The sequence below is a fragment of the Panthera leo genome, chromosome D4 (assembly GCF_018350215.1).
Source record: "Panthera leo isolate Ple1 chromosome D4, P.leo_Ple1_pat1.1, whole genome shotgun sequence".
Classification (NCBI taxonomy): Eukaryota; Metazoa; Chordata; class Mammalia; order Carnivora; family Felidae; genus Panthera; species Panthera leo.
Genome location: NC_056691.1, coordinates 577,712 through 600,164, shown reverse-complemented (window position 1 = coordinate 600,164; position 22,453 = coordinate 577,712). Strand labels below are relative to the sequence as shown.

The 22,453-nt window shown below is 41.1% G+C and overlaps 1 protein-coding gene across 5 annotated transcripts in view; it reads left to right on the top strand.

The window, feature by feature from the left end:
• IARS1 (isoleucyl-tRNA synthetase 1) overlaps positions 1-22,453 on the top strand; it is a 67,299-nt gene that overhangs the window by 5,483 nt on the left and 39,363 nt on the right. For 2 of the 5 annotated variants that reach the window (XM_042914198.1, XM_042914193.1), the window contains exons 2-10: positions 722-847; positions 1,758-1,914; positions 2,163-2,282; positions 4,826-4,908; positions 9,013-9,130; positions 13,618-13,765; positions 16,783-16,870; positions 17,134-17,194; positions 22,077-22,172. In XM_042914198.1, coding sequence (XP_042770132.1) covers positions 729-847; positions 1,758-1,914; positions 2,163-2,282; positions 4,826-4,908; positions 9,013-9,130; positions 13,618-13,765; positions 16,783-16,870; positions 17,134-17,194; positions 22,077-22,172 — 990 coding nt within the window. In that variant the 5' untranslated portion in view covers positions 722-728. Of the gene's footprint in view, positions 1-721; positions 848-1,757; positions 1,915-2,162; positions 2,283-4,133; positions 4,199-4,296; positions 4,346-4,825; positions 4,909-9,012; positions 9,131-13,617; positions 13,766-16,782; positions 16,871-17,133; positions 17,195-22,076; positions 22,173-22,453 lie in introns of those variants that run through there. The other 3 variants (XM_042914194.1, XM_042914197.1, XM_042914196.1) reach the window with 3 other exon arrangements.

Genomic DNA, 22,453 nt, shown 5'->3' with positions numbered 1-22,453 from the left:
GAATGGATAAGCTGTGACATATCGATACAATGAAATATTTACTTGGCCATCAAAAGTAATGAAGTTTGAAGATGTGTTACAGCATGGATGAACTTTGAAAACAATTCTCAGGGGGTGCCTGGGTGGCTCAGTTGGTTAAGCGTCCGACTTCGGCTCAGGTCATGATCTCGCGGTCCGTGGGTTTGAGCCCTGTGTCAGGCTCTGTGCTGACAGTTCAGAGCCTGGAGCCTGTTTTGGATGCTGTGTCTCCCTCTCTCTCTGATCCTCCTCCGTTCATGCTCTGCCTCTGTCTCAAAAATAAGTAAACATTAAAAAAAAAACACACACACACACAATTATCAGAAGCCAGACACGTGATTCCATTTATATGAAATGTCCTGAATTGGAAAACTCATAGGACAGGAAGCAGGTTAATGGTTGCCAAGGGGCTGAGAAGGAGGGAATGGAGCGTGACTACTAACGTCTACAGGTTTTTGCAAGGGGTGGGTGGTAATGAAGTTGTTCTGGAATTAGACATGCTGATCGTTGCACAACCTGTGAATATGCTACAGACCACTGAATTGTATACTTTAAAAGGGTGAACTTTAATTTTAGAAAGCTATAATGTTTTTTTAAGTGTCATGTAGTGTGATGATAGTAATATGTATACACATTTTAATATATGCTACTCTGTTATTCCTAGAATTCTCTGTTGAGAAAAAAATTTTAATTTCTCTTGCAGCAACAAAATGGTTCAGCAAGTTCCAGAAAACATCAATTTTCCTGCTGAAGAAGAAAAAATCTTGCAGTTCTGGTCCGAATTTAATTGTTTTCAGGAATGCTTAAAGCAGTCAAAACACAAGCCAAAGTATGTGAATTTCTTTGGTAGAGTCCTTAAGAGTAGTTGTTTTTTTAGACTGAGTTCCATGAAAGCAGGAACTCTTCATTCATCTTTGTGTTCCAGTCTCCTAGCTCTGTATATAGTGGGTGCTTTCAGCAGTAGGTACACGGTGAATGGATGAGTTTTTAAATATCAGGGTGGATTCCGTTTCTTTAAGAGGTTTTCTTTTTTTTTTTTTTTTTAACATTTTTATTTATTTTTGAAACAGGGAGAGACAGAGCATGAACAGGGGAGGGTCAGAGAGAGGGAGACACAGAATCCGAAACAGGCTCCAGGCTCTGAGCTGTCAGCACAGAGCCTGACGCGGGGCTCGAACTCACAGACCGTGAGATCATGACCTGAGCCGAAGTCGGCCGCTTAACCGACTGAGCCACCCAGGCGCCCCTAAGAGGTTTTCTAAATAGAGTTTATGTGTCACCCTCTTCCTTTCCACTTTTCTCATTATTACCACCTTCATTTAAACACTTAGTCTTAGCTTCCTGTTGGAGTATTTCCTGCCTCTAGTCCCCATTCACCTGAAAACCAGTCCTTTCTTTACTGTTTTCATCGTCTATCTCCTGTATTCAAAAACTTTATGCGATAGATGTTGCCCTGTTTTACTGATGAGGTAAATCAGGATCGGGATGAATGACTTGCCTTAGTCATGGCTAATAAACGAAGTATGGATAGTCTGATGGAGGTCACTCAGCTCCACTGTAACTAGTTTTTATGAAGGCAGGACTTGCAGTAAATCTCTAACCATACATGTCTGTGAATTTTCTGGTCTTGCTGCTTTTCTTCTCCCTGAGGATTCTATTGTGATAGGACCTATCTATACAAAAATGACCTAAATTTTTGCTGTCTTAAAGTAACAACACATTTTTATTACCTCTGTTAGATTTACGTTCTATGATGGGCCTCCTTTTGCAACTGGACTGCCTCACTATGGACATATACTTGCAGGGACAATTAAAGACATAGTTACCAGATACGCTCACCAGAGTGGGTTTCACGTTGACAGAAGGTTTGGATGGGATTGTCACGGCTTACCTGTGGTATGTTTGAGTCACCAGCCTTATAATGTTCTGATTTTTTAATAAGCATTGGATTTCATCATATAATATGTTCAAGTATGATGAATTTTTCCTATAATGTACTTTGTTTCTACAGTGCCATTTGTAGTTCATCTTCTCTGTAGATTTTTGAGACTTGGTATTTTTTAAAACTGTTTTATGTTCTACAGTTGCTGACTTGAATCTGTTTCATAGGCAAGGATGTTAATAATCTTGTCACAAATTTTCAGGAATATGAAATTGATAAGACACTGGGGATCAGAGGACCAGAGGATGTAGCCAAAATGGGGATCGTAGAGTATAACAATCAGTGCCGAGCAATTGTGATGAGATATTCCACTGAGTGGAAGGTATGTTGGGTTGTTTTCAGTAGAATGAACAAAAACTTTAATTTTTAAATGGGAGGTAATATGGTTTATGCTCCTTTTGTGCTTTTTATGAGATGCGTCCAAAAGTATGGCTATCTGTGTGAGGTTGTGACATAAGAAGGTTGATCGTTCTCTCCAAAAAAGTATTTAGCTTCCACGTACAAGCCTATTAAGCTGTCAGCCTAAACTGAGCCCTCTTTTTCTGGTTTCTGGGTGCTCGATTGGTCTTCCATATTTAATCTCCTACCTGCTCACTGTGTATGACAGGAATTGGGCTGTCCTGGTGCATAGGTTAACTTGAATGTTGCAGTAAAAAAAATTCAGATGTTAAAAACAATGCAAATTTGGAGTCCTTGTTATATTCATTTGACTCCCATCCTACCATTGCTTCTGTTAGTAAGTCCTGTGAAGGGCTGGCAGAGTTCCTGTCTCTCTCATTCTCAAGGGCTGAGGAGCAGAGGTCCTCAGCTCCCCCTCCTCCCTGGCTCTCCAGCTAGTGGTCTGTGTAACTTAAAAATATGTCTGACTTGTATTTTTTCCATCTCACCGTCTTACCACTTTGACTTCTCAAACTGGCTCTTGTTCCGAATTCCCTATTCCATATCAATCTTCCGAGCTTCACACATGATGCTCGTGAGCAAATCAGATGCCAAACCTTGTCAAGTTTTTCTTGCTCAGTGTCTCTTGTCTGGTCATTTCATTCCTACAGCCCCTCTCTGGTCTCCCTCCCACCCTCCCCTTCATTTCTGTAACCATCTCCTAATTGGTCTATTGTGCCCTTCCGTGCTCAGCATTTTGAGTAGCTTCTCTTGATTGGTGAATAAAATCTGATTTCATCACCCTGAAAATTAAAGCTCCTCCGTTTTCTCCTACCCTAACTTTTTTACTTTCTAATTAAAAGGTTTTTTTAATGTGTATTTGTTTTTGAGAGAGAGACAGAGCTTGAGGGAGGGAGGAGCAAGAGAGAGAGGGAGACACAGAATCCAAAGTAGGCTCCAGGCTTTGAGGTGTCAGCACAGAGCCTAACACAGGGCTTGAACCCATGAACCGTGAGGTCATGACCTGAGCTGAGTCGGACGCTTAACCGAATTAGCTGCCCAGGCACCCCTGTTTTTTAATTTTGTAATTTTTTTTTAATTAAAAATCATTTTTTTAACCTAACTTTATTCAGTCAAACTTTCTTGCTTCGTTGCCAGAAGGGAAAAATCTAATGAGTATAATATGCATGTAACTTTCTTTACCTTAAAAAAAAATTTTTTTAACATTTCATTTTTGAGTAATTCACACCAAAAAATTGCAAAAACAGTTATGAAGAATTCATACTCTTCTCTACTTCTCAAATTCTAACACTTTCAATAATCATAATGTAATTATCGAAAGCAAGAAATTAACACTGATAAAATATAATAGACCTTTTTCAAATTTAACTAGTTCTATTAATTATTACTGATCCAGGATCCTGTCTAGGAATACACATTGCTTTTAGTTGTCATACCTCCTTATTCTCCTTAAGCTGGAAGATTCCCTCAGTCTTTCTTTCTCTTTCATGACCTGTCAGTTTTTTAAAAAAAACTTTTTAAAAGTTTATTTATGTATTTAATCTCTGTACCCACTGTGGGGGTGCAACTCATGACCCCAACATCAAGAGTTGCATGCTCTACCGACTAAGCCAGACAAGCACCCCAGCTTTGTCATTTTTAAAGAGTATAGACCGATTATTTTGCAGAAAGTCCCCCAAAGTCTGATGTTTTCTCATGATTAAGTTTAGGTTATGTATGCATTTTTGACAAGAATGCTCAGAAGTGACATCATGCCCTTCTCTGTCATTGTCAGGAGGCCTGTGATGCTGATACGATGTCTCATTGGTGACATTAATTTTGTTCACTAAAGTAATACAGGTCAGGTTTCTCTGTTGTTAATTTGTAACTTTTCCTTTATAATTAAGTATGCTGTGGGGAGATCTTGCAAATATCCTGTTTCTTATACTTTTGCTTAGGAATTTTAGCGTCCATTGATGATTCTTGCCAGCAGCAATTACACCTGAGGTATTTGCCGAATGGTAGTTTGGGTAGACTTGTATAAAGAAATATTAATATTTATAAATAACATCATCTGCAGATAGGACGAATGTCAAGAAAACTGGTTCTTTTTTTTTTTAATTTTTTTTTTTAACGTTTATTTATTTTTGAGACAGAGAGACAGAGCATGAATGGGGGAGGGTCGGAGAGAGATGTGGAGACACAGAATCTGAAACAGGCTCCAGGCTCTGAGCTGTCAGCACAGAGCCCGACGCGGGGCTTGAACTCACGAACCGCGAGATCATGACCTGAGCCGAAGTCAGACGCTTAACCGACTGAGCCACCCAGGCGCCCCAAGAAAACTGGTTCTTAACCTTACATAGATTTACTTGAAACATTGGTTGTTCTATTTTTCCAAAATCACTGGGCATGGTGATGATAGAAATATAACATTGAAGTGCAGTAAAAAATATCATTGTCTAATAACTCTAATGTTCGTATTTTTAGTCTACTGTTACCAGACTTGGCCGATGGATTGACTTTGACAATGACTACAAAACTCTGTACCCACAATTCATGGAATCTGTCTGGTAGGTTTATTTGAAATTGTAAATATAATGAATATTCTGTTTATTGCTTAGTGGAGAGATTATGTACCATGAATCAGTTTTTCAGATTCATAATTATTTATCTAAAATCTTTGGGATGGATTTGTTTTTGTTTTTGTTTTTAAAGCTTTATTATTTTATTTTACTTTTTTAGAGCACTTTTAGGTTCACAGCAAAATTGAGAGGAAAGCACAAAGATTTCCTGAATTCCCTGTGCCCCCACACATGCACAGCCTCCCCATTATCAACGTCCCCGCCAGAGGTGATAACATTTGTTACCTCTAATGAACATACACTGACACATCATAATCATCATAATCACCCAGAGTTGGTAGTTTAGGGTTTACTCTTGGTGGACATTGTAGCCATTAATCACACAGAGGATTTTCACTGCCCTAAAAATCCTGTGCACCAACTGTTTATCTCTCTCACCCCAGATTGTTTTTAAATTCAGTAAATTTTGGATTCTACTAAAGTAATAGGATATGCATATATTCTGTGGTATATAATGGTTCCAGCAAGTTGAACAGCGATCTGTAAGCAAATACGTTAGTATTTTTCATCAGAACACATAATTGTTCATGCTAATCAGGTAAAGAATATAAATGGCCTAATGTCAGTTAAAGGTTTTTGCCAAATTAGTACCAAATTTAAGGAAAATTTCAGAATTTCAGAAGTGTTTTTTTGTCTTTGTTTTCTAAATAATGAAGTTTAAGAGATTATGTATTTTGAATTTTATACTGAGACAAGTTGTATAGTGCAGTCACTTGTATAGCTGTTTCAAAATGAATGCTTTTTTTTTTTTTTCATTACTGTTACAAAACAACTGTTGTGATGCCAAAGTCTTACTAGGTGAACCTCAGGATAGATAGTACAAGAATCATTGCATATCGTTAACGGGCAAAGAAGCATCATTATTATGATTGCAGAGTGCTCTATGTACATACTTCAGGCCTTGAGAAAGTCTTAACTTTTGTTAAATTATACAGAATGACAGTGAGTTGCAAAGCTGTTTTGTACAGTGCACTTTCTTTGTGCTGTGTTGTAGGCGCACGTGGCTCTTACTGCCTTCCTGTCTACTTGCTTGCATTTCTCTTAGACAAGATCTGTTGTACATGCTTGGCCCAAGTCCTTTGCCTTTGAGGAGCTAGATGCTTTGGGGCAGTTTTCAGACCCTCTGATTCTGATAAGCCCCTGTGGACACGTCCCCAGGCCTGTATACCCAAAGTTGGAAGCTTATAAGTTTTCTCTGACAGGCTGGAGACTTTGGAGAGGGGCCTTCCTGGTCACCGAGCATCTAGAATTCTCATGATTAGAGAAGCATCTAAGAACCAGGATTTGTGTTAAATACCTGAAAAAAAAAGGTACTATTAATGCTCTGGATTAGGGTTGTTGAGCACTTAAATGTGGCTAATAATAAGGAGCCAAGAATACACAGTGGAGAACGGACAGTCTCTTCAATAAATGGTGCTGGGAAAGCTGGACAGCCAGATGCAAAAGAATGTTTCTAGTCCGGTGTCTTACATCATACACAAAAATTAAATCAAATGGAATAAAGATTTGAATGTAAGACCTGAAACCATAAAATTCCTAGAGGAAAACAGGCAGTAAGCTCCTTGACATCTGTCTTAGCAATGATCTTTTTTTTTTAGATATGACCCGAAAAGAATGGTAGCAAAAGCAAAAATCAACAAATGGGGTTACATAAAACTAAAGAGTTTCTGCACAGGAAAAGAAGCTATCAACAATCAGGGCGCCTGGGTGTCTCAGTCAGTTTGCCTCAGTCAAAGCGTCTGACTTTGGCTCAGGTCATGATCTCACAGTTTGTGGGTTCAAGCCCCACATCAGGCTCTGTGCTGACAGCTCAGAGCCTGGAGCCTGCTTTGAATTCTGTCTCCATCTCTGCCCTTCCCTAGCTCACGCTCTCTCTCTCTCAAAAATAAGTAAACATTAAAAAAAAAAAGCCATCAACAAAGTGAAATGGCAACCTATTGAATGGGAGAAAATATTTGTAAATTGTGTATCTGGTAAAGAGATTAATATCCAAAATATGTAAAGAACTCCTACAACTCAGGAGCAAAAGAAAATCTGATTTAAAAATGTGCAGGGGCACCTGGGTGGCTCAGTCAGTTGAGCATCTGACTGGCTCAGGTCATGATCTTGCAGTTTGTGGGTTCGCGCCCCGCATCAGGCTCTGTGCTGACAGCTCGGAGCCTGGAGCCTGTTCCGGATTCTGTGTCTTCCTCTCTCTCTGCCCCTCCCCCATTCGCACTCTGTCTCCCTCTGTCTCAAAAATAAACATTAAAAAAAAAAAAAAAGGAAAAAAATGTGCAGAAGATCTGAAGACACATTTTTTTTCCCAAAGAAGACATGCAGATGCCAGCAGACCTGAAAAGATACTCAGCATCCCTCATCATCTGGAAAATACAAATCAGAGCCACAATGAGATACGACCTTATCCCTGTCAGAATGGCTAGTATCCAGAAGACAAGACATAACAAATGTCGGCAAAAATATGGAGAAAAGGGAATCTTCGTGCGTTGTTTGTGGAAATGTAGATTGGTATGGATAGTATGGAAAACAGTATGGAGTGTCCTCAAAAAATTAAGAATAGAATACCACATGTTGCAGCAATTCTACTTCTGAGTATCCAAAAAACAAAAAAAAGAAAGAAAATGTTAATTCAAAAGAGATATGTGTCCTTATGTTCATCACATTATTTACAGTAGCCAAGGTATGGAGTTAACCTACATGTCCATTGATTAATAAGAGATAAAAAAGATGCGAGGTGTGTGTGTGTAAAAAATAGAATATTACCCAACCATAAAAAAGAGTAAATCTTGCTATTTGTGACAACATGGAAGGACCTTGAGGGTATTATGCTAAGTGACATAAGTCAGAAAGACAAATACCATATGATTTCACTTAGATGTAGAATCTAGAAAAACAAAACTCACAGACACAGAGAACAAAATGGTGGTTGCCAGAGGGAAGAGGGGTTGCAAGGTGTGTAAAGTGGGTCAAGAGGTACAAACTTCCAGTTATAAAATAAATAAATCATGGAGATGTAACATACAGCATGATGATTGTCAGTGATATTGTAGTGCATATTTAAAAGTTGCCCAGATGATAAATGCTAAAAGTTCTTATCATAAGAAAAATAAAATTGTTGCAACCTTAGTGGTGGACAGTAACTGGATTTACTGTGATTTTGCAGTGTGTATAAATATCAAGTCTGAATATAATATTACATGTAAATTATGGGTCAATAAAAAAGATTAATAAGCTTGGGAAATTTGATATAAAACATCACTTTTTAATTTTTATTTAAAGCCAAGCAGTACCATGAAAAATATGCAGTTTTTCATAAAAGTGTACTTCAGCAAATGACAAAGAGTTTAACTCATTTATTATACCAAACACATAGGAATTGGACTATAAAAACTATACCTAAAGGCAGTATTAAGGGTTCCCACCAGTGCATCCTGACATCCAAGTGGGACAGGTGAGTAGTTGCCACAGGAGACCCTGGAATAACTGTTACCGATGACATTTCAGCATTTTGGTGCATTTGGCTTAAAACAACATGGTTAAGTGTTTAATAAAAGTTTTTGCCCAACTGTAGGAGAGATATCCTAATCCCAATGGTTTATTCTTTTTAAATTGCTTTGTAAAACTACCCGTGATAGTACAATTTAAGCAATGTACCAGAAAACTATTAAAAGCAAATACTCTGAAATCCCAAGCATAGTTAATATTGGTGAATGTCTGCTTTTTCAGCATCTGAAAAATGTAGGTGTGTATATGGATATGTATAGTTTTCCACAACTAGTACCTCATTGTACAATATGGAATCACTTTTCCCACTCAAGTCATGAACATCTTTTCATGTAAACAGATACTAGCACTTTTAATGGCTGCGTAATGTCTCAGACTACTCTTGTAATTTACCAGCTGGTCCCCAGTTGAGAAACGTGATATTTCGACTGGCTGATAGAAACTCTGTAGACAGACTGGTGTAAATGTTTGAGTTTGGGGAGACAGAATTTTGGTTGGGTAATTATTGTAAAACTGTTTACTTTCTAGGTGGGTCTTCAAACAGCTCTATGATAAGGGCCTTGTGTACAGAGGTGTGAAAGTCATGCCCTTCTCCACCGCATGCAACACTCCACTCTCCAACTTCGAGTCTCACCAGAACTACAAGGTGAGTGTGATGTCATTGGGCATTAACTTATGCACACAGAGGTTAACCATTGTGATCACGGTAACCAGTCCCCGCATGGAATGTTAGCGTAGGGAGTCCGTCAGTTTGACCGTTTCTTACTGAGTGCTGGGAATGTTACCAGTTGCTAAACTGAGGCTCTATTAAGATTAAAAATGAGGGATTTTTCCCCATGAGATTTGTGAATGGTGTGTCTTCATGTGATAGCTTCTTGTTTTGACCATATTTTTGGGCCTCTTGGGTTAACCAGTGCAGCTCTCCCTCTTTCCCTTCAGTCACTGATTTTGGAAGAGTTATTGGTTGGCATGATGATGCCTCGTCTGGGACCTTGTAGCATTTGTTCATTTGTTAAAAGTATTTGGAACCAAATCTGATTTGTGATTGGTTGACAGTATTATGATTTTATTTCTGATGAACAGAATAACAGCTGTCACTGCTGCGAAGGGAGAGTTTAGATGAGTGTGATGTCACCAGAGTACACTCCGTGCTTTACCTTGTCTAGACAGACCGTAAAGGCAGGCAGTCTTCTGAAACGTGAAGTATCAGTTCTCATGTATGTATTCAAGAGGTGTTTTCTTTTCTGAGGCTTTAACCCTCTTTGCTTTTAAAGGACATTAATTTGTTTGAAAATTATGTCATTAAAGCTTTATTTCAAAGGCACTTTTTATCTTACAGAATGCTTTCACACATCTCATTTGATCTTTGCAAATCCTTGTGAGGTGGCCATGATGAGTCCTGTCGTCTCCTGAATACCCTTCTATGATAGTGCTCACGTTGTGTCATATTTTTTAGATAAAATACTTTAAGCACATAAAAATGTAGAGAATAATATACTAAGCACTTGGGTATCAAAGGCATAACTTTGTCAAACCTTAACATATTGCTGTGTTTGCTTGCTTTTGAAAGATACTTTAGCTTGGAGAATTTCCAGCACACACAAAAGTAGACAAAATAATGAAATTAACTCCCATGTGCCTGTCACACATCCCCAGTACCTGTTAGCTGTGGCCAGTCCTGCCCCAGCAGCACACACTCCACTCACTTCTCCCAGGCCCTATTTCCAAGCAGATTTCAGACACATCATTTTACCAATAAACAATCCATTATGTATCTTTAAGACATAAGAAATGGTTATTATTTTAACATTACCATAATAACGTTATCACATTTTCAAAAGTAATCAGTCATCCTGAATATGAAATATTCTAATGATCTAATACCTGGATATCATCAGTGTTTATATTTCTGTTTGTCTCTCAAATACCATGCCTTTTTTTTTCTCTGTTCCTTTTTGTTTTGTTTTGAATCAGGACCTAAGGAAGGTTTGTACATGGTGGTAGTTGTGTTCTAGATCTGCTTTCATCTGCAGCTCTTCATTTCGCTTTTCCCTTTTTTCCCCCCCTTGCAAATTATTGTTTAGGAAATAGGTTTTATCTTGTAGAGTTTCATACAATGAGTTTTGCTGATTATGTCTCCATGGTCTAATTTAGACCACATCCTCTCTATTTTGTAGAAATTGGTACTTCATCTTGTGTTTATGTCCTTCAGCATGTATGTCATTGAGAGGTGTCACTGGTTTTTTTTATGATGGTATTCATTTGTATCTGGTTTTTCTCACTCAATATTGTGTTTATAACAGTCCTTCATGTTTGTAGTTGTGGATCTTTTGTTGTAGTTTCTGTGCAAATAAATGGTCCACAATTTATGTATTTACATCACCTTTCTCTTTTCCATTTCCTTCTTACAACCTGATAGGTAACCACTGTGCTGAATTCGATGTTTCTTTCCATACATATTTTAATACTTTTGCTATCTCCCTAAATATTCGTAAACAGTACATAGCATTCTTATGTTTACCTTTTTTCTTTTTCAGATTTTTAAGTTTATTTATTTATTGAGACAGAATGCAAGCAGAGTAGAAAGAGAGAGGGAGAGAGAAAGAATCCTAAGCAGGCTCCACACTGTTAGTGCAGAGCCCAGTGCGGGGCTCGAACCCACAAAGTGCGAGATCATGACCTGAGCTGAGACCAAGAGTCTGTCACCTAACCGACTGAGCCACCCAGGCGACCCTTATGCTTATCTCTAATCTCATACACTGTACTTACCCTGCACCTTGACTTTCTTTGGAAACATTAAGTTTTAAAGATTCATCTTGATACATGTAGCTTTAAGTTAATTTGTAACTGCTGTATAGTGTTTCATGTAACAAATAGATTGCAAGATATTAATCCTTTTGATAGACATCTGAGTTGTTTTGAAGGGTATAGCCCTTTTTCTTTAATGTTTATTTATTTTGAGATATAGCGAGTGTGAGTGGGGGAGGGGCAGAGAGCGAGAATCCCAAGTAGGTTCCTCACTGTCAGCACAGTGCCTGATGTGGGGGTTGATCCCACGAACTGTGAGATCGTAACCTGAGCCAAGATCAAGAGTGAGACGTTTAACTGACTGAGCCACCCAAGCTCCCCAGCCCTTTTTTTTTTAATGGCAGCAAACAATGTTGCTGAGAACATTTTCTAATATAAATCCTTGTGTACTTACGCTGGAGTTTTCTTTGGCTTCTAGATTTCTACATATTAGATCCCCATAATAGCTTGTGAGCTCCTAGAGCTTTTAGAGGGTGTATTCTTCTGTAAGTAAACAAGTACATTCTCTTGGGATGAGCAGATTGTGCTGAAGTAAGCTGAATTACAGGAGAGTGTACTTCCACCTGTTCCAAAAGGTAAACCGTTGTGGTGTAGAAAAATATTTGTTTTTTTATCTTTAAAGTTTTAGACACTGTACTATATATGAATGAATCGTGCACTACAATCTCTTTGTGTCTGGCCTCTCTTGTTCAAGATTATGTTTGTGAAAAGACATCTATGTTGTGTGTAGTAGATCATTATTTAATTTACCCATTGTACCACTGGTGAGCATTTAGGTAATGTCCCGTTTGGGGCTGTTACAGTAGTGCTACTGTGAACATTCCGGAGGTTGTCTTTGGGGAGCATGTACACACGCATCTCTTCTGTTGATTACATACCCGGGAGTGGAATTGCTGAATCGTAGGCTGTACCTACTACATTCAGCTCTAGTATGGGGGTTGGCAAACTGTGAGGTGCCAGGTAGTGTTTTAGGCCTTGTGGGCTGGATGGCCTCTCACACAAGTGCTCAGCTCTGTCAAAACCATTCCTAGCCCTTGGGTTGTACGAGGTGACAGGCAGGCTTGGCCTGTGCCCTGTGGTTGGCCGCCTCCTACTCTAAGAGGCACCAGCGACTCCTCCAGCGTGTACTGCAGCGCTCTTGCCAGCACTCAGCACGTTCTGTCTTTTGCCTTGGCCATTCTGTGGTCTATTTTCGTTTTTAACGTTTGACATAATTTTTGGACTTACTGGAAAGGTCACAAGAGTTCTCATTTCTCTTTCAGTGGTGGTCACCCTGTCACCATGTTTACATCATCTTTCTCTTCCTAGGGTGAGGGGCAAGACGGGGACCCTCTGAGAGTAGGTGGCAGGCATGATGTCCCTTTTCCTCTAAAGACTTCAGTACATATTTCTGAAAATCCATACTGTTCTCTTAGGTAATTGAAATTAGGGAATTGATCTTGATAAAATACCATCTAATCTGTTGGTTGATTGTGTTAATGCTTCCCTTAATGTCCTTTTTAGCAAAAGAGAATCATAGGTTTTGTGTTTTGTTCGGTCGCTGTGCCTCCAGCCTTCCCGGAACAGTTGTTCCTTGGTCTCTTTTTGATGACGCTGACATTTCGGGAGTTCGGGCTGGTACTTTTTTCAGGTTTGTCTAGTGGTTAGTATGTGAATAAGGTGAAATTTGTAGAGCTCCTTTTTCTCAGGGCACTTTATTTAGAATGCAGTTGGTTTGGGTCAGGAAATGAGCTCTTCTGCTTTGTGGCTGTTTATTAATTTTTTTTCTTTTACTGAGTGCGTGCGCAGGTAGGGGAGGGGCAGAGAAAGCGGGATTGAGAATGCCAAGCAGGCTCCACACTGTCCACGTAGAGCCTGATGCGAGACTCAAACTCACAAACTGTAACCCTCCCCCACATGTGTGCATGCCCGCTCTCCCTCTCTCTCTCTCAAAATGAATTTTTTAAAAATCACACTGATGTCTTTAAAAAATGATTCATTTTTGTATTTTGGAATAAAGGATAACTCTATTTTTTAAAACAGTTATTTTGTTGACCTAACTTTTTATAGATTTGTTATACAATAGGCCATTCTAATAGTGAAATCTCTATTATATATTCCTGTTTATGTACTTAAAATGTTGTTTTTGTGACTACTAAAGTAACTGTTAAAACACTTTTGAAGAATATAAAAAATGTATTTGGAATTGTTTGCTTTATATTTTCTTTTTATAAATATGGCAGCGGGTTTTTATTCTGGAAGTCTATTCTTTAGAATCAATTCCCTTTTCTTCTGTGTTATTATTACAAATTTTGTAAAAGGGTACTTTATCTCATTTTATCTCAGGATGTACAAGACCCTTCAGTGTTTGTAACTTTCCCTCTGGAGGAAGATGAAAATGTGTCTTTGGTGGCTTGGACAACCACTCCCTGGACTCTCCCGAGTAACCTTGCCCTGTGTGTTAATCCAGACATGCAGTACGTGAAGATTAAAGGTAAGCGTGGGCCGGGTTACTTACGACTGATACGGAAAAGATCGATTTAACTTATTTTGGGAAAGAAGGAAAACTTACGTTTCTTTTTGGAGTAAAAATAGAAGTTTTTGAAAAAGTGTTAGAACTTGAATGTCAAAATAACCTCTAAAAGTTTTTTTTTTTTCATTTTTGGTTGAAAAAGTAAATGCACATAAAAATTAAAATAGAGATATAAAAAAAAGATTCCTTACAGTTTTCAGATTGTAATACCCTTTTACACATCGTGCCCACGTTACAGATGAGGAAGGAGCTGGAGATTCAGAGAGGTGGTATCTCATCGTTACTAGGAACATGATGTGTGTTTTCAACACCACCGAGCAGTTAACCTAATTTAGACACTAGCTACCTGGAGACAGCATCAGGCATCAGATCCCACAGGTTAAGGGCTCAGTCCTACAGAAGCACCTGTACCACCACACCCTCAACTGCAGATGTCATTTTCAAGTCCTGTGCTTCCGACAGACCGTGACCCCCCTCCTTAGGTTGGATTAATGTGCTAGAGCGGCCCACAACTCAATGGTTTGTCGTGAAAGGATATTATAAAGGATGCACATAAACAATCAGATGAAGTACATAGGGGGAGGTGTGGAAGGGTCCTGAGCCCAGGAGCTTCTGTCTCCTACCTAACTGGGATGAGTTGCCCTCACAGCATGTAGATACTTTCACTAACCTGGACGTACTCCACACCCCATCCTGTTGAGGTTTTATGGAGGCTTTGTGGCTCTTGGTGTTTGAACTCAATCTCAGGCCCCTCTCCCCATCCCATGGGTGGGGGTTGGGGGGGGGGTGAAAGTTCCAATCCTAAAGTGACTTGGGGGCTTTCCTAACATCTGTTCATTAACATAACAAAAGACACCTTTATGACTCTTAGCACTTAGGACTTTGCAAGGGTTTTAGGAGCTCTGCCAGGAATGGGGACTAAGACTGAAATATGTGTTTCTCAGAATTGATACCAGAACTTGAGAACTTTGTGCCTTTCAGATATTCCCTTGTAGAGAGCCAAAATCTTGATGAAGCCCTTTCCATGGAGACTTCTATGAAAAAATAAGATTGTTCCTTTAGGTTTGGGTAGTTTATGGAGGGAGGGGGAAGCCATGGAAAGGAAACCATAGCCAGAAGAGTAAGCACCTTATAAGACAGGTGACTTGATTCATAGCTGCTTGTGAGGCAGAGGAAAGATTCAAGAAAGGAATGGGAGGTGCGTGGGTCAGAAGACAGGTGTTTTCATTACTGCTTAGCTGGGCCTTGGGAACAGATGGGAGCAGTTCCTCCTGCTGGTGGCTGTGGGTGGAGAGCCTCTCTAGGCAGGACCAGGCCTCTGTGTCTCCCTGGGGACAGTGCTGCTCTCTAGTGAGTCTGACGGCCTCAGGGGCCATTGGGCAGATACTTCAGTCCTGACCTTTGTCTGCCCGCATGTGACCCACATACCTGGTGGGCCATGTGTCCTGAGTTTTATCCAGAAAATGTAGACTCCACTGACCATGAAGCTCCAACGCAGCCAGAACTAGTGGGTGGCAGCGTTCGTTATTTTTAACAGCTTTTCAGCAGTTGCAGAGGTCTTCACAATGATCCATAGATTCTCGTGTTTCTAATGGTGAACTGCATATATGTCATAGGCTCCAGTAAATCTTAGGATATATCTTACTTTACAAGTGGGAGTTTAAATTAGTCTGTTTTTATAAGGTGATTTGCCATTTGCTGTTAAATTTTAAGTGTTTGTACATTTATTCTAGCCTTGCTATTCCTAGGAAAGTTTCCTCCAGAAACACCCTAATAATGATACAAAGATACGTGCAAGAGCATTCATTACCCCAGTGTTCCTAGTACTAACAATCTGAAAACAACTTAAATCCTAGTTTTAGTTGATGGGCTAAAATGACTTGCACTTCCACAGAAGGGAGTACTGGGTAGCTGTTTAGTCGAATAGAAAAAGGCAATATGTGCTAATATATGGAAAGATGTTCACAATATAGTGTGTGAAGGCAAACTGAAAAACTGTATTGAGTTCTATCCCATAATTAGTAAAAAAAAAAAAAAAGTACACATTCACATAAGATGTATGTGAGTATACACGTAGAAATAGACACTCAAGAGGCACCTGGGTGGCTCAGTCAGTTTAGCATCCAATTCTTGGTTGTGGCTCAGGTCATGGTCTCAGGGTCCGTGAGATCAAGCCCCATGTTGGGCTCTGTGCTCATAGTGTAGAGCCTGCTTGGAATTCTCTCTCCCTTTTCTTCTGCCCCTCCCCCACTCACACACACTCTGTCTCATAAATAAATAAACATTAAAAAAAAAAAAGAAATAGACACTCAAATGATAGTGTCTTGCATGGGGATAAGGTTATGGAGGACTTTTACTCAGTGAGTTTCTTGGTTTGTTAATGGGGCTCAAATTCACAAACTAAGATCATGACCTGACCCAAAGTCGGACACCTAACCGACCGAACCCACCCAGGCGCCCCTGTTAATGTTACGATTTTTAATTTTTTTTTTTCAACGTTTGTTTAATCTGGAAAGATAAAGACAGAGAGAGAGTGGGGGAGGACAGAAAGAGAGGGAGACACAGAACCCAAAGCAGGCTCCAGGCTCCAAGCTGTCAGCATAGAGCCCATTGCAGGGTTTGAACCCACAAACCATGAGATTATAACCTGAGTCAAAGTCGGACGCTTAACCGACTGAGCCACTCAGGCGCCCCAATGTTAAGATTTTTAAACATTTACGTATATGACTTTTGGTCAGAGAAAATAAAGATTAATATACTTAAAATGAGTAGAAGCTCAGTAAGCACACCTGCTGTTTCCGTCGTCTTTGGGTCTGGAAACCAGTGTGTGTTGGTGTCCTTGCCGCATTTCTCTGAGTGCTGAGCACAAGAGGTACAGGTGATACAGGACCCCAGGAGGGAGGAGTGTGCTAGTGTGCTTCTAGACTCCGCCGAAGTCTGAATGTCACTCAAGTCCACTTTTCCCCTTGTTCTCATAGATGTCATCAGAGGAAAATTGCTCATTTTAATGGAAGCCAGATTACCAGCCCTGTATAAACTGGAAACTGACTATGAAGTCCTTGAAAGGTAAGTATACAAATTACTGATTTGTATGTGTGGATATGTGTATGTCTTTCTTTAACCTTGAGAGGTGAGACATCTACTGCCCAAAAGGTTTCTTATTCAAGTTCGGTTTTAATATTCCTGCTGTGTATGTTCAGACCACATATTCCAGCATTAATGACTGCGAAACAACTAAACCAGCAGGCAGTGATGACTTGATGTGGCTGCAGTTTTGTTTCTTGGAGGGTTTTAGTCTAATTGTGAGTTTGCCTTTCTCCTTTTTCTAGATTTCCTGGTTCCCGTCTCAAAGGCAAGAAGTACAGGCCCCTGTTTGACTATTTTGTGCAGGTGAGTTCAGGGACCTGCCCGATGTGGGTCCTGCATAGCTGGGCACTGGGTCCCTGGAGTGTTCTGATGCACCTGCAGTGGGAGTCACTGCGTTGTCCTGTGGGTTGTGTGGGTTTCCCGTGGCTTGTGTAGGTATCTGTCGCCTGTATGGGTGTCCGTGGCTTGTGTGGGTATCCCTTGGCTTGTGTGGGTATCCTGTGGCTTGTGTGGGTGTTGGGATCCAAAGTCTCTCGGTAGTAATAAAGTTAAATTATATGTGTATTCCCTTCTTGTTTTAATAATTAAAATTGTATAGGAATTTTTTTAATACTTTTCTTAAGTTATGAAAGGAAACAGTTAAGTTTGAGAAGATTTATATGTATATATTTTTATTGCTTATAGATTTTATTGCTTATAGATTTTCATCCTGGAAATCTATTGGTTTGGAGGTGTTTTGGTTTTGTTTGTTTCACGAATTTAAGATAGTGCTCAGAATAAAACCTTGTGTCTAACAATCAACAGAGTTCATGTCAAGGAAACTGATGAGGTGGGGGTTTTAAATCTAGGCATCAAGGCAAAGTTCATACATTTGGTAACCTAGTTTTCTTAAGAGTCACGAAGCAGTTTTATGTAGTTTTCGTTTTCTGCCAACAGAGAATCCATGGCTATCGTTGCCATGGAAACTCTACCACCACCAATAAAAGAACAGGGTCAGCAGGAAGTTCCTGTTGATCTCTATCTATATGTGTTGGAGGAAAATAGTGAACAACACCCTCAGACCAGGCTTTATGCCTTATGTGAAAATTATATTCAGCTGTACATAGTATTAGTTGGCAGAACCTTATACCACAGCCCAGGATAAAACATTTGCTTACCTCTGTTCTGGTTCAGGAACAGAGTTTGATTCATGCAGGTGATCTCTGCCATTTGGGCTCTGTCCACAGTGTCGCTCACATCTGTCTTCATTTTTGTGTGTGTTGAGTGTTTTCCCGTGTTTCTCATGTCCCAGTTACATTTGACCCTCAAACAACATAGGGGTCAGTAGCGCCAATCTGGGTACAGTGACTTTTGACTCCCCCCAAAATGTAGCTGTTAATAGCCTACTGTTGACCAGAAGCCTTACCAATAACACAAATAGTTAACACGTATTTTGGATTTTATATGTGTTATATACTGTATTCTTAAAGTAAGCAAGAGTAAAGAAAATATTATTAAAATCATAAGGGGGCCCCTGAGTGCCTCAGTCGGTTAAGCATCCGGGTTCAACTCAGGTTTGTGAGTTCGAGTGGTTCGTGAGTTCCACTTGAGTTCTTGCGGTTCGTGAGTTCGAGCCCCATATTGGGCTGTGTGCTAACAGCTCAGAGCCTGGAGCCAGCTTCAGATTCTATGTCTCTCTGTCTCTCTCTCTCTGCCCCTCCCCAGCTCACACACTCTCTCAAAAATCAATAAACATTAAAAAAGAAGAAAATTGTAAAGAAAACATATAGTGGTTTTTCCAGTAGTGTATTCATTGAAAAAATTTTTTGGTGGTTTAAACAATTCTGAATACTTTGTTTTCCCAAACATTAAGTATATATAAAAAGTTTTTCTCCACAAAAAGACACAAAGTACAAAGTCCTAGCACATCTTTTTGAAAAACCATTGCTGCTATGTATACTGTCCTAGAATAGAGAAAGCCAACTTTATTATCAGGTTAGCAGAATCATAATACATAAACCTGACAAAGCATTTGTGGAAAAAATACCAGCTAACTTATAAATACAGATGTGGCGTTTCCAGGAACAATTGCTGAATTGATAATTGCACATACTAGGGCTGCAGCATGACATGGGCACATACGAATTTTTACAGAATCATACTTGTTCAGTGTCTTACAGGCTAAAGAAGAAAACGGCATCTCAGCTTGTACTGAAAAGCCTGTTTATGAAACTCAGCTTCCCCGTGTTTAATTCTCTTAGAGAATGAGGAATAAAGAAAACGTCTTCACTAAAAAAGAAAAAAATCTAAAATTGACCAGCCACCACAAAGGTGATGTCCTGCATCCTGGTGGCCTTGGCCCCGCAGTTGTAGCAGCAGGACAGCTGCCCCATCACCCTGGAGGTATGCCACTGGTCCGAGGCCATTGCAGCTGTGACCACACGTGGGCTGAGGTGGCCTTCAGGGAGGAGTCTGCACCCGGCCAAGAAGGGCTCCGGGCTCGTTGCCCTGGTGCAGCTCCAGAGCCTAGTTCCCAGAGGACTCAGGAAGCAGGGGTGACAGGGACACAGGTCTCCCTGCCCTGTGGGCCCAGCCTGTTCTGCAGCCCAGCCCCCCGCCTGCCAGCCCTCAGTGCTGGACCCCACCACACTGTCGCCATACAACCTTCAACACTGCCTGTCCCCAGGGCTCCGGAGGCTGCTGACACCCTCAGCAGGCCTCTGGGAACTCAGGGCAGCAGGTGTGACCTCTGCGCCAGTCGCCTTTGATTCAGTTCCCTGGAGACTGGTGAATAATTGTCAATAAGTGTCTTGTGGCTTTTGCCGTTCACTCTTAGGGAGAAAAGTGTGCTTAACTAGACCCGCAGTTCCAGCCTGTGTTATTCCAGGGTCAACCGTAATGACCTTCTTCCTCATTCCAGGTTGCTGCTGGTGGATTTCCCTGTGCTCCCTGTGAGCCCGCAGCTGTCGGCCAGCTCATTCCTCTCAAGTGGTCTCCATTTGGCCCATGTGCTTCCTAGCCACGTCCTCTAATATTGCTTTATTTTTTTTTAATGTTTATTTATTTTTGGGAGAGAGTGCATGTGCCCATGAGTCGTGGGGGCGGGGGGCGTAGAGAGAGGGGAACAGAGGATCTGAAGCTGTCTTGGTGATGACAGCAGAGCCTGATGTGGGGCTCAAAGTCACAAATCACAAGATCGTGACCTGAGCTGAAGTCAGACGCTCAACCAACTGAGCCACCCAGGCACCCCATAATGTCGCTTTAAACATATCCTTTGCTTCTGTCAGACTGGCCCTTTCTTTCCCTCCTTTCCTGCCTTTGTTTTCAGTAGGTTTTCCTCCTATTTATGAAATCCTTCGTCGTCTTTAAGCTGCTCAAGTACAATCCACACTTCAAGGCTGAACTCGGACACCATCTGAAAAACGTCTTTTGAAATGCCTCTGGTTTCTCCTTCTGACAAATGTCATTACTACATTCTTCTCTTATAGATCTTAACATATTCTGTTTTATGTCGGATTTTTTAAACACCTATTTATTTTTGAGAGAGAGAGAGAGAAAGCGTGTGTGCGCAAGTGGGGGAGGGACAGAGAATGGGAGACACAGAATCTAAAGCAGGCTCCAGGCTCCAAGCTGTCAACACAGAGCCTGACATGGGGCTTGAACCCACGAACCACGAGATCATGACCTCAGCCAAAGTCAGACGCTTAACTGACTGAGCCACCCAGGCATCCCTTGTCAGATTTGTTTTGTCTTGAAACTCTCTCACTAAATCAGTTACTCTTACCCTTTCTGACCCAGAACCTATTTGAGAGCTCAGTGCTCAGCAGATGGGCCCAAACACACCAGAGGGGAAGTCTGGGTTCAGTCAGAGGTCTTTCTGGAATGTGCACTTGGTCCGTATTCCACTCAGATAGCTTCTGAATTTCTGGGACCTTCACTGAGTTTTAGGCAGGTACTAGAAATTCTTTGACTTGGGGCAAAATCATCTGATGTATCCCTAAGATACACATGTTCTAAAATATTAAGTGGGAGCTATGGGGGCAGGTGCTACCTGTGGGGGCTGTGCTACAGCTCTGGTGACCACTGACCACCCATCCCTGGCAATTCAGGGTCCAGAACTGGACCGAGAGACAGGACCCCGTGGGGTTCCGCTGTCTGCTGCTAAAACAGCTCCCACTCGAACGTCAGGCTAAGGGCACACGTGTTCCCACTCCACATTTCAACTATTGAAGACACACCTATCAGCCTCTGTCCTCCCACACCAAAAATATTTCCAGGTGGTGTAGGTTACAGCAATGAGAAATTCCTGGCTGTTTTTCAAGCTTGGTTTTAGGCAAGTGCCAAGGAATCAAAGAGCTGTGATGCAGTTGAAGATAGCATCGTTTTTGGAGCCAGAAGACCTTGAGTCAGGTTGTGTTCATCACTGTTGTGTATTTGGACAAACTATTTCATCTTTGTTCTGAGTTAGTTCATCAATGAAATGAAAATAGAATCAATGTATTTGAAACACAGAAATACTGTGTGCCTTTTTCACAAGATCATTGGATTAAATGCGATTAAGTGTGAACATCTATTCTGAGAGTAGTCTTCACGAAGACAGGAAGACCAGCAGAGGATCGGTTTGGCTGAGACGGTGTATTGGAAGCACATAGGCAGGGGTGAAGGTGGAAGGAGGAGGTCTGTAGCATCACGGGTAGTAACCTGGCTTTGCGACAGCGCGTGCCTCACAGCGCCGTTAACCAGAGCTTGTCACTCCAGGCGCCCGTTCTGGCTCCTTGAGGGTTTGCCCTGGTGGCAGGGCTGACAGAAAGGTGACTGGGAGCACCCCGGAGGTGCGGCGCGTTAGGGGACATTTTCTGAGGCCGCACAAAACCCTGCACACCAGGTGCTGGCATGGCTGGGAGGTCAGCAGGACTCACAGAAAGCCCCATTTTGTGACTGGGGAAGTTCGAACATTTTCTCTGCATTTCTTCAGATAATTCTTCACGTAATTATTTCATTTTAGATAATTATTTCATTTCTAAGTGATAAATTACAGAAAAGATGTATTGAGTTAGCAGGTTTCTTCCCAGTCTGAATTATTCTGTCCTATCTCTGAAAATAATTTTGCGTGTTAGGAGTTTTTTCAGGCTCTTCGCAAACACCGTTATGAAATTAATCCTAAAATGTGTTCCATTCACCACACCTGCTGACCTTTCCGTTGCAGTGCAAGGAGAACGGCGCTTTCACGGTGCTCACCGACAGCTACGTGCGGGAGGAGGAGGGCACTGGAGTGGTGCACCAGGCTCCGTACTTTGGTGCTGTGAGTAGTAGAGCTCTCATAAGTGGGTCTCGTGTGTGCCATGAGCGTGTGTGTGCACGAGTGTGCCCACGTGTGTGCGTGTGCGAGCGCACCTCATGCTTGCCCACGTCATAGGGCCCAACACTTTGCAGGCTCACTGCCCCCAAAAGATGGCTTATCAAACTTACATCTGCAATTTTTTTCACCCTGAGCTCATCTCTGAAAGTGGTGAGCTAAATCCTGGGCATCCCCAGCCGTTTGGTCTTTCTGAATGAAAGGCATTCTTTGTTTTCATTCATTCG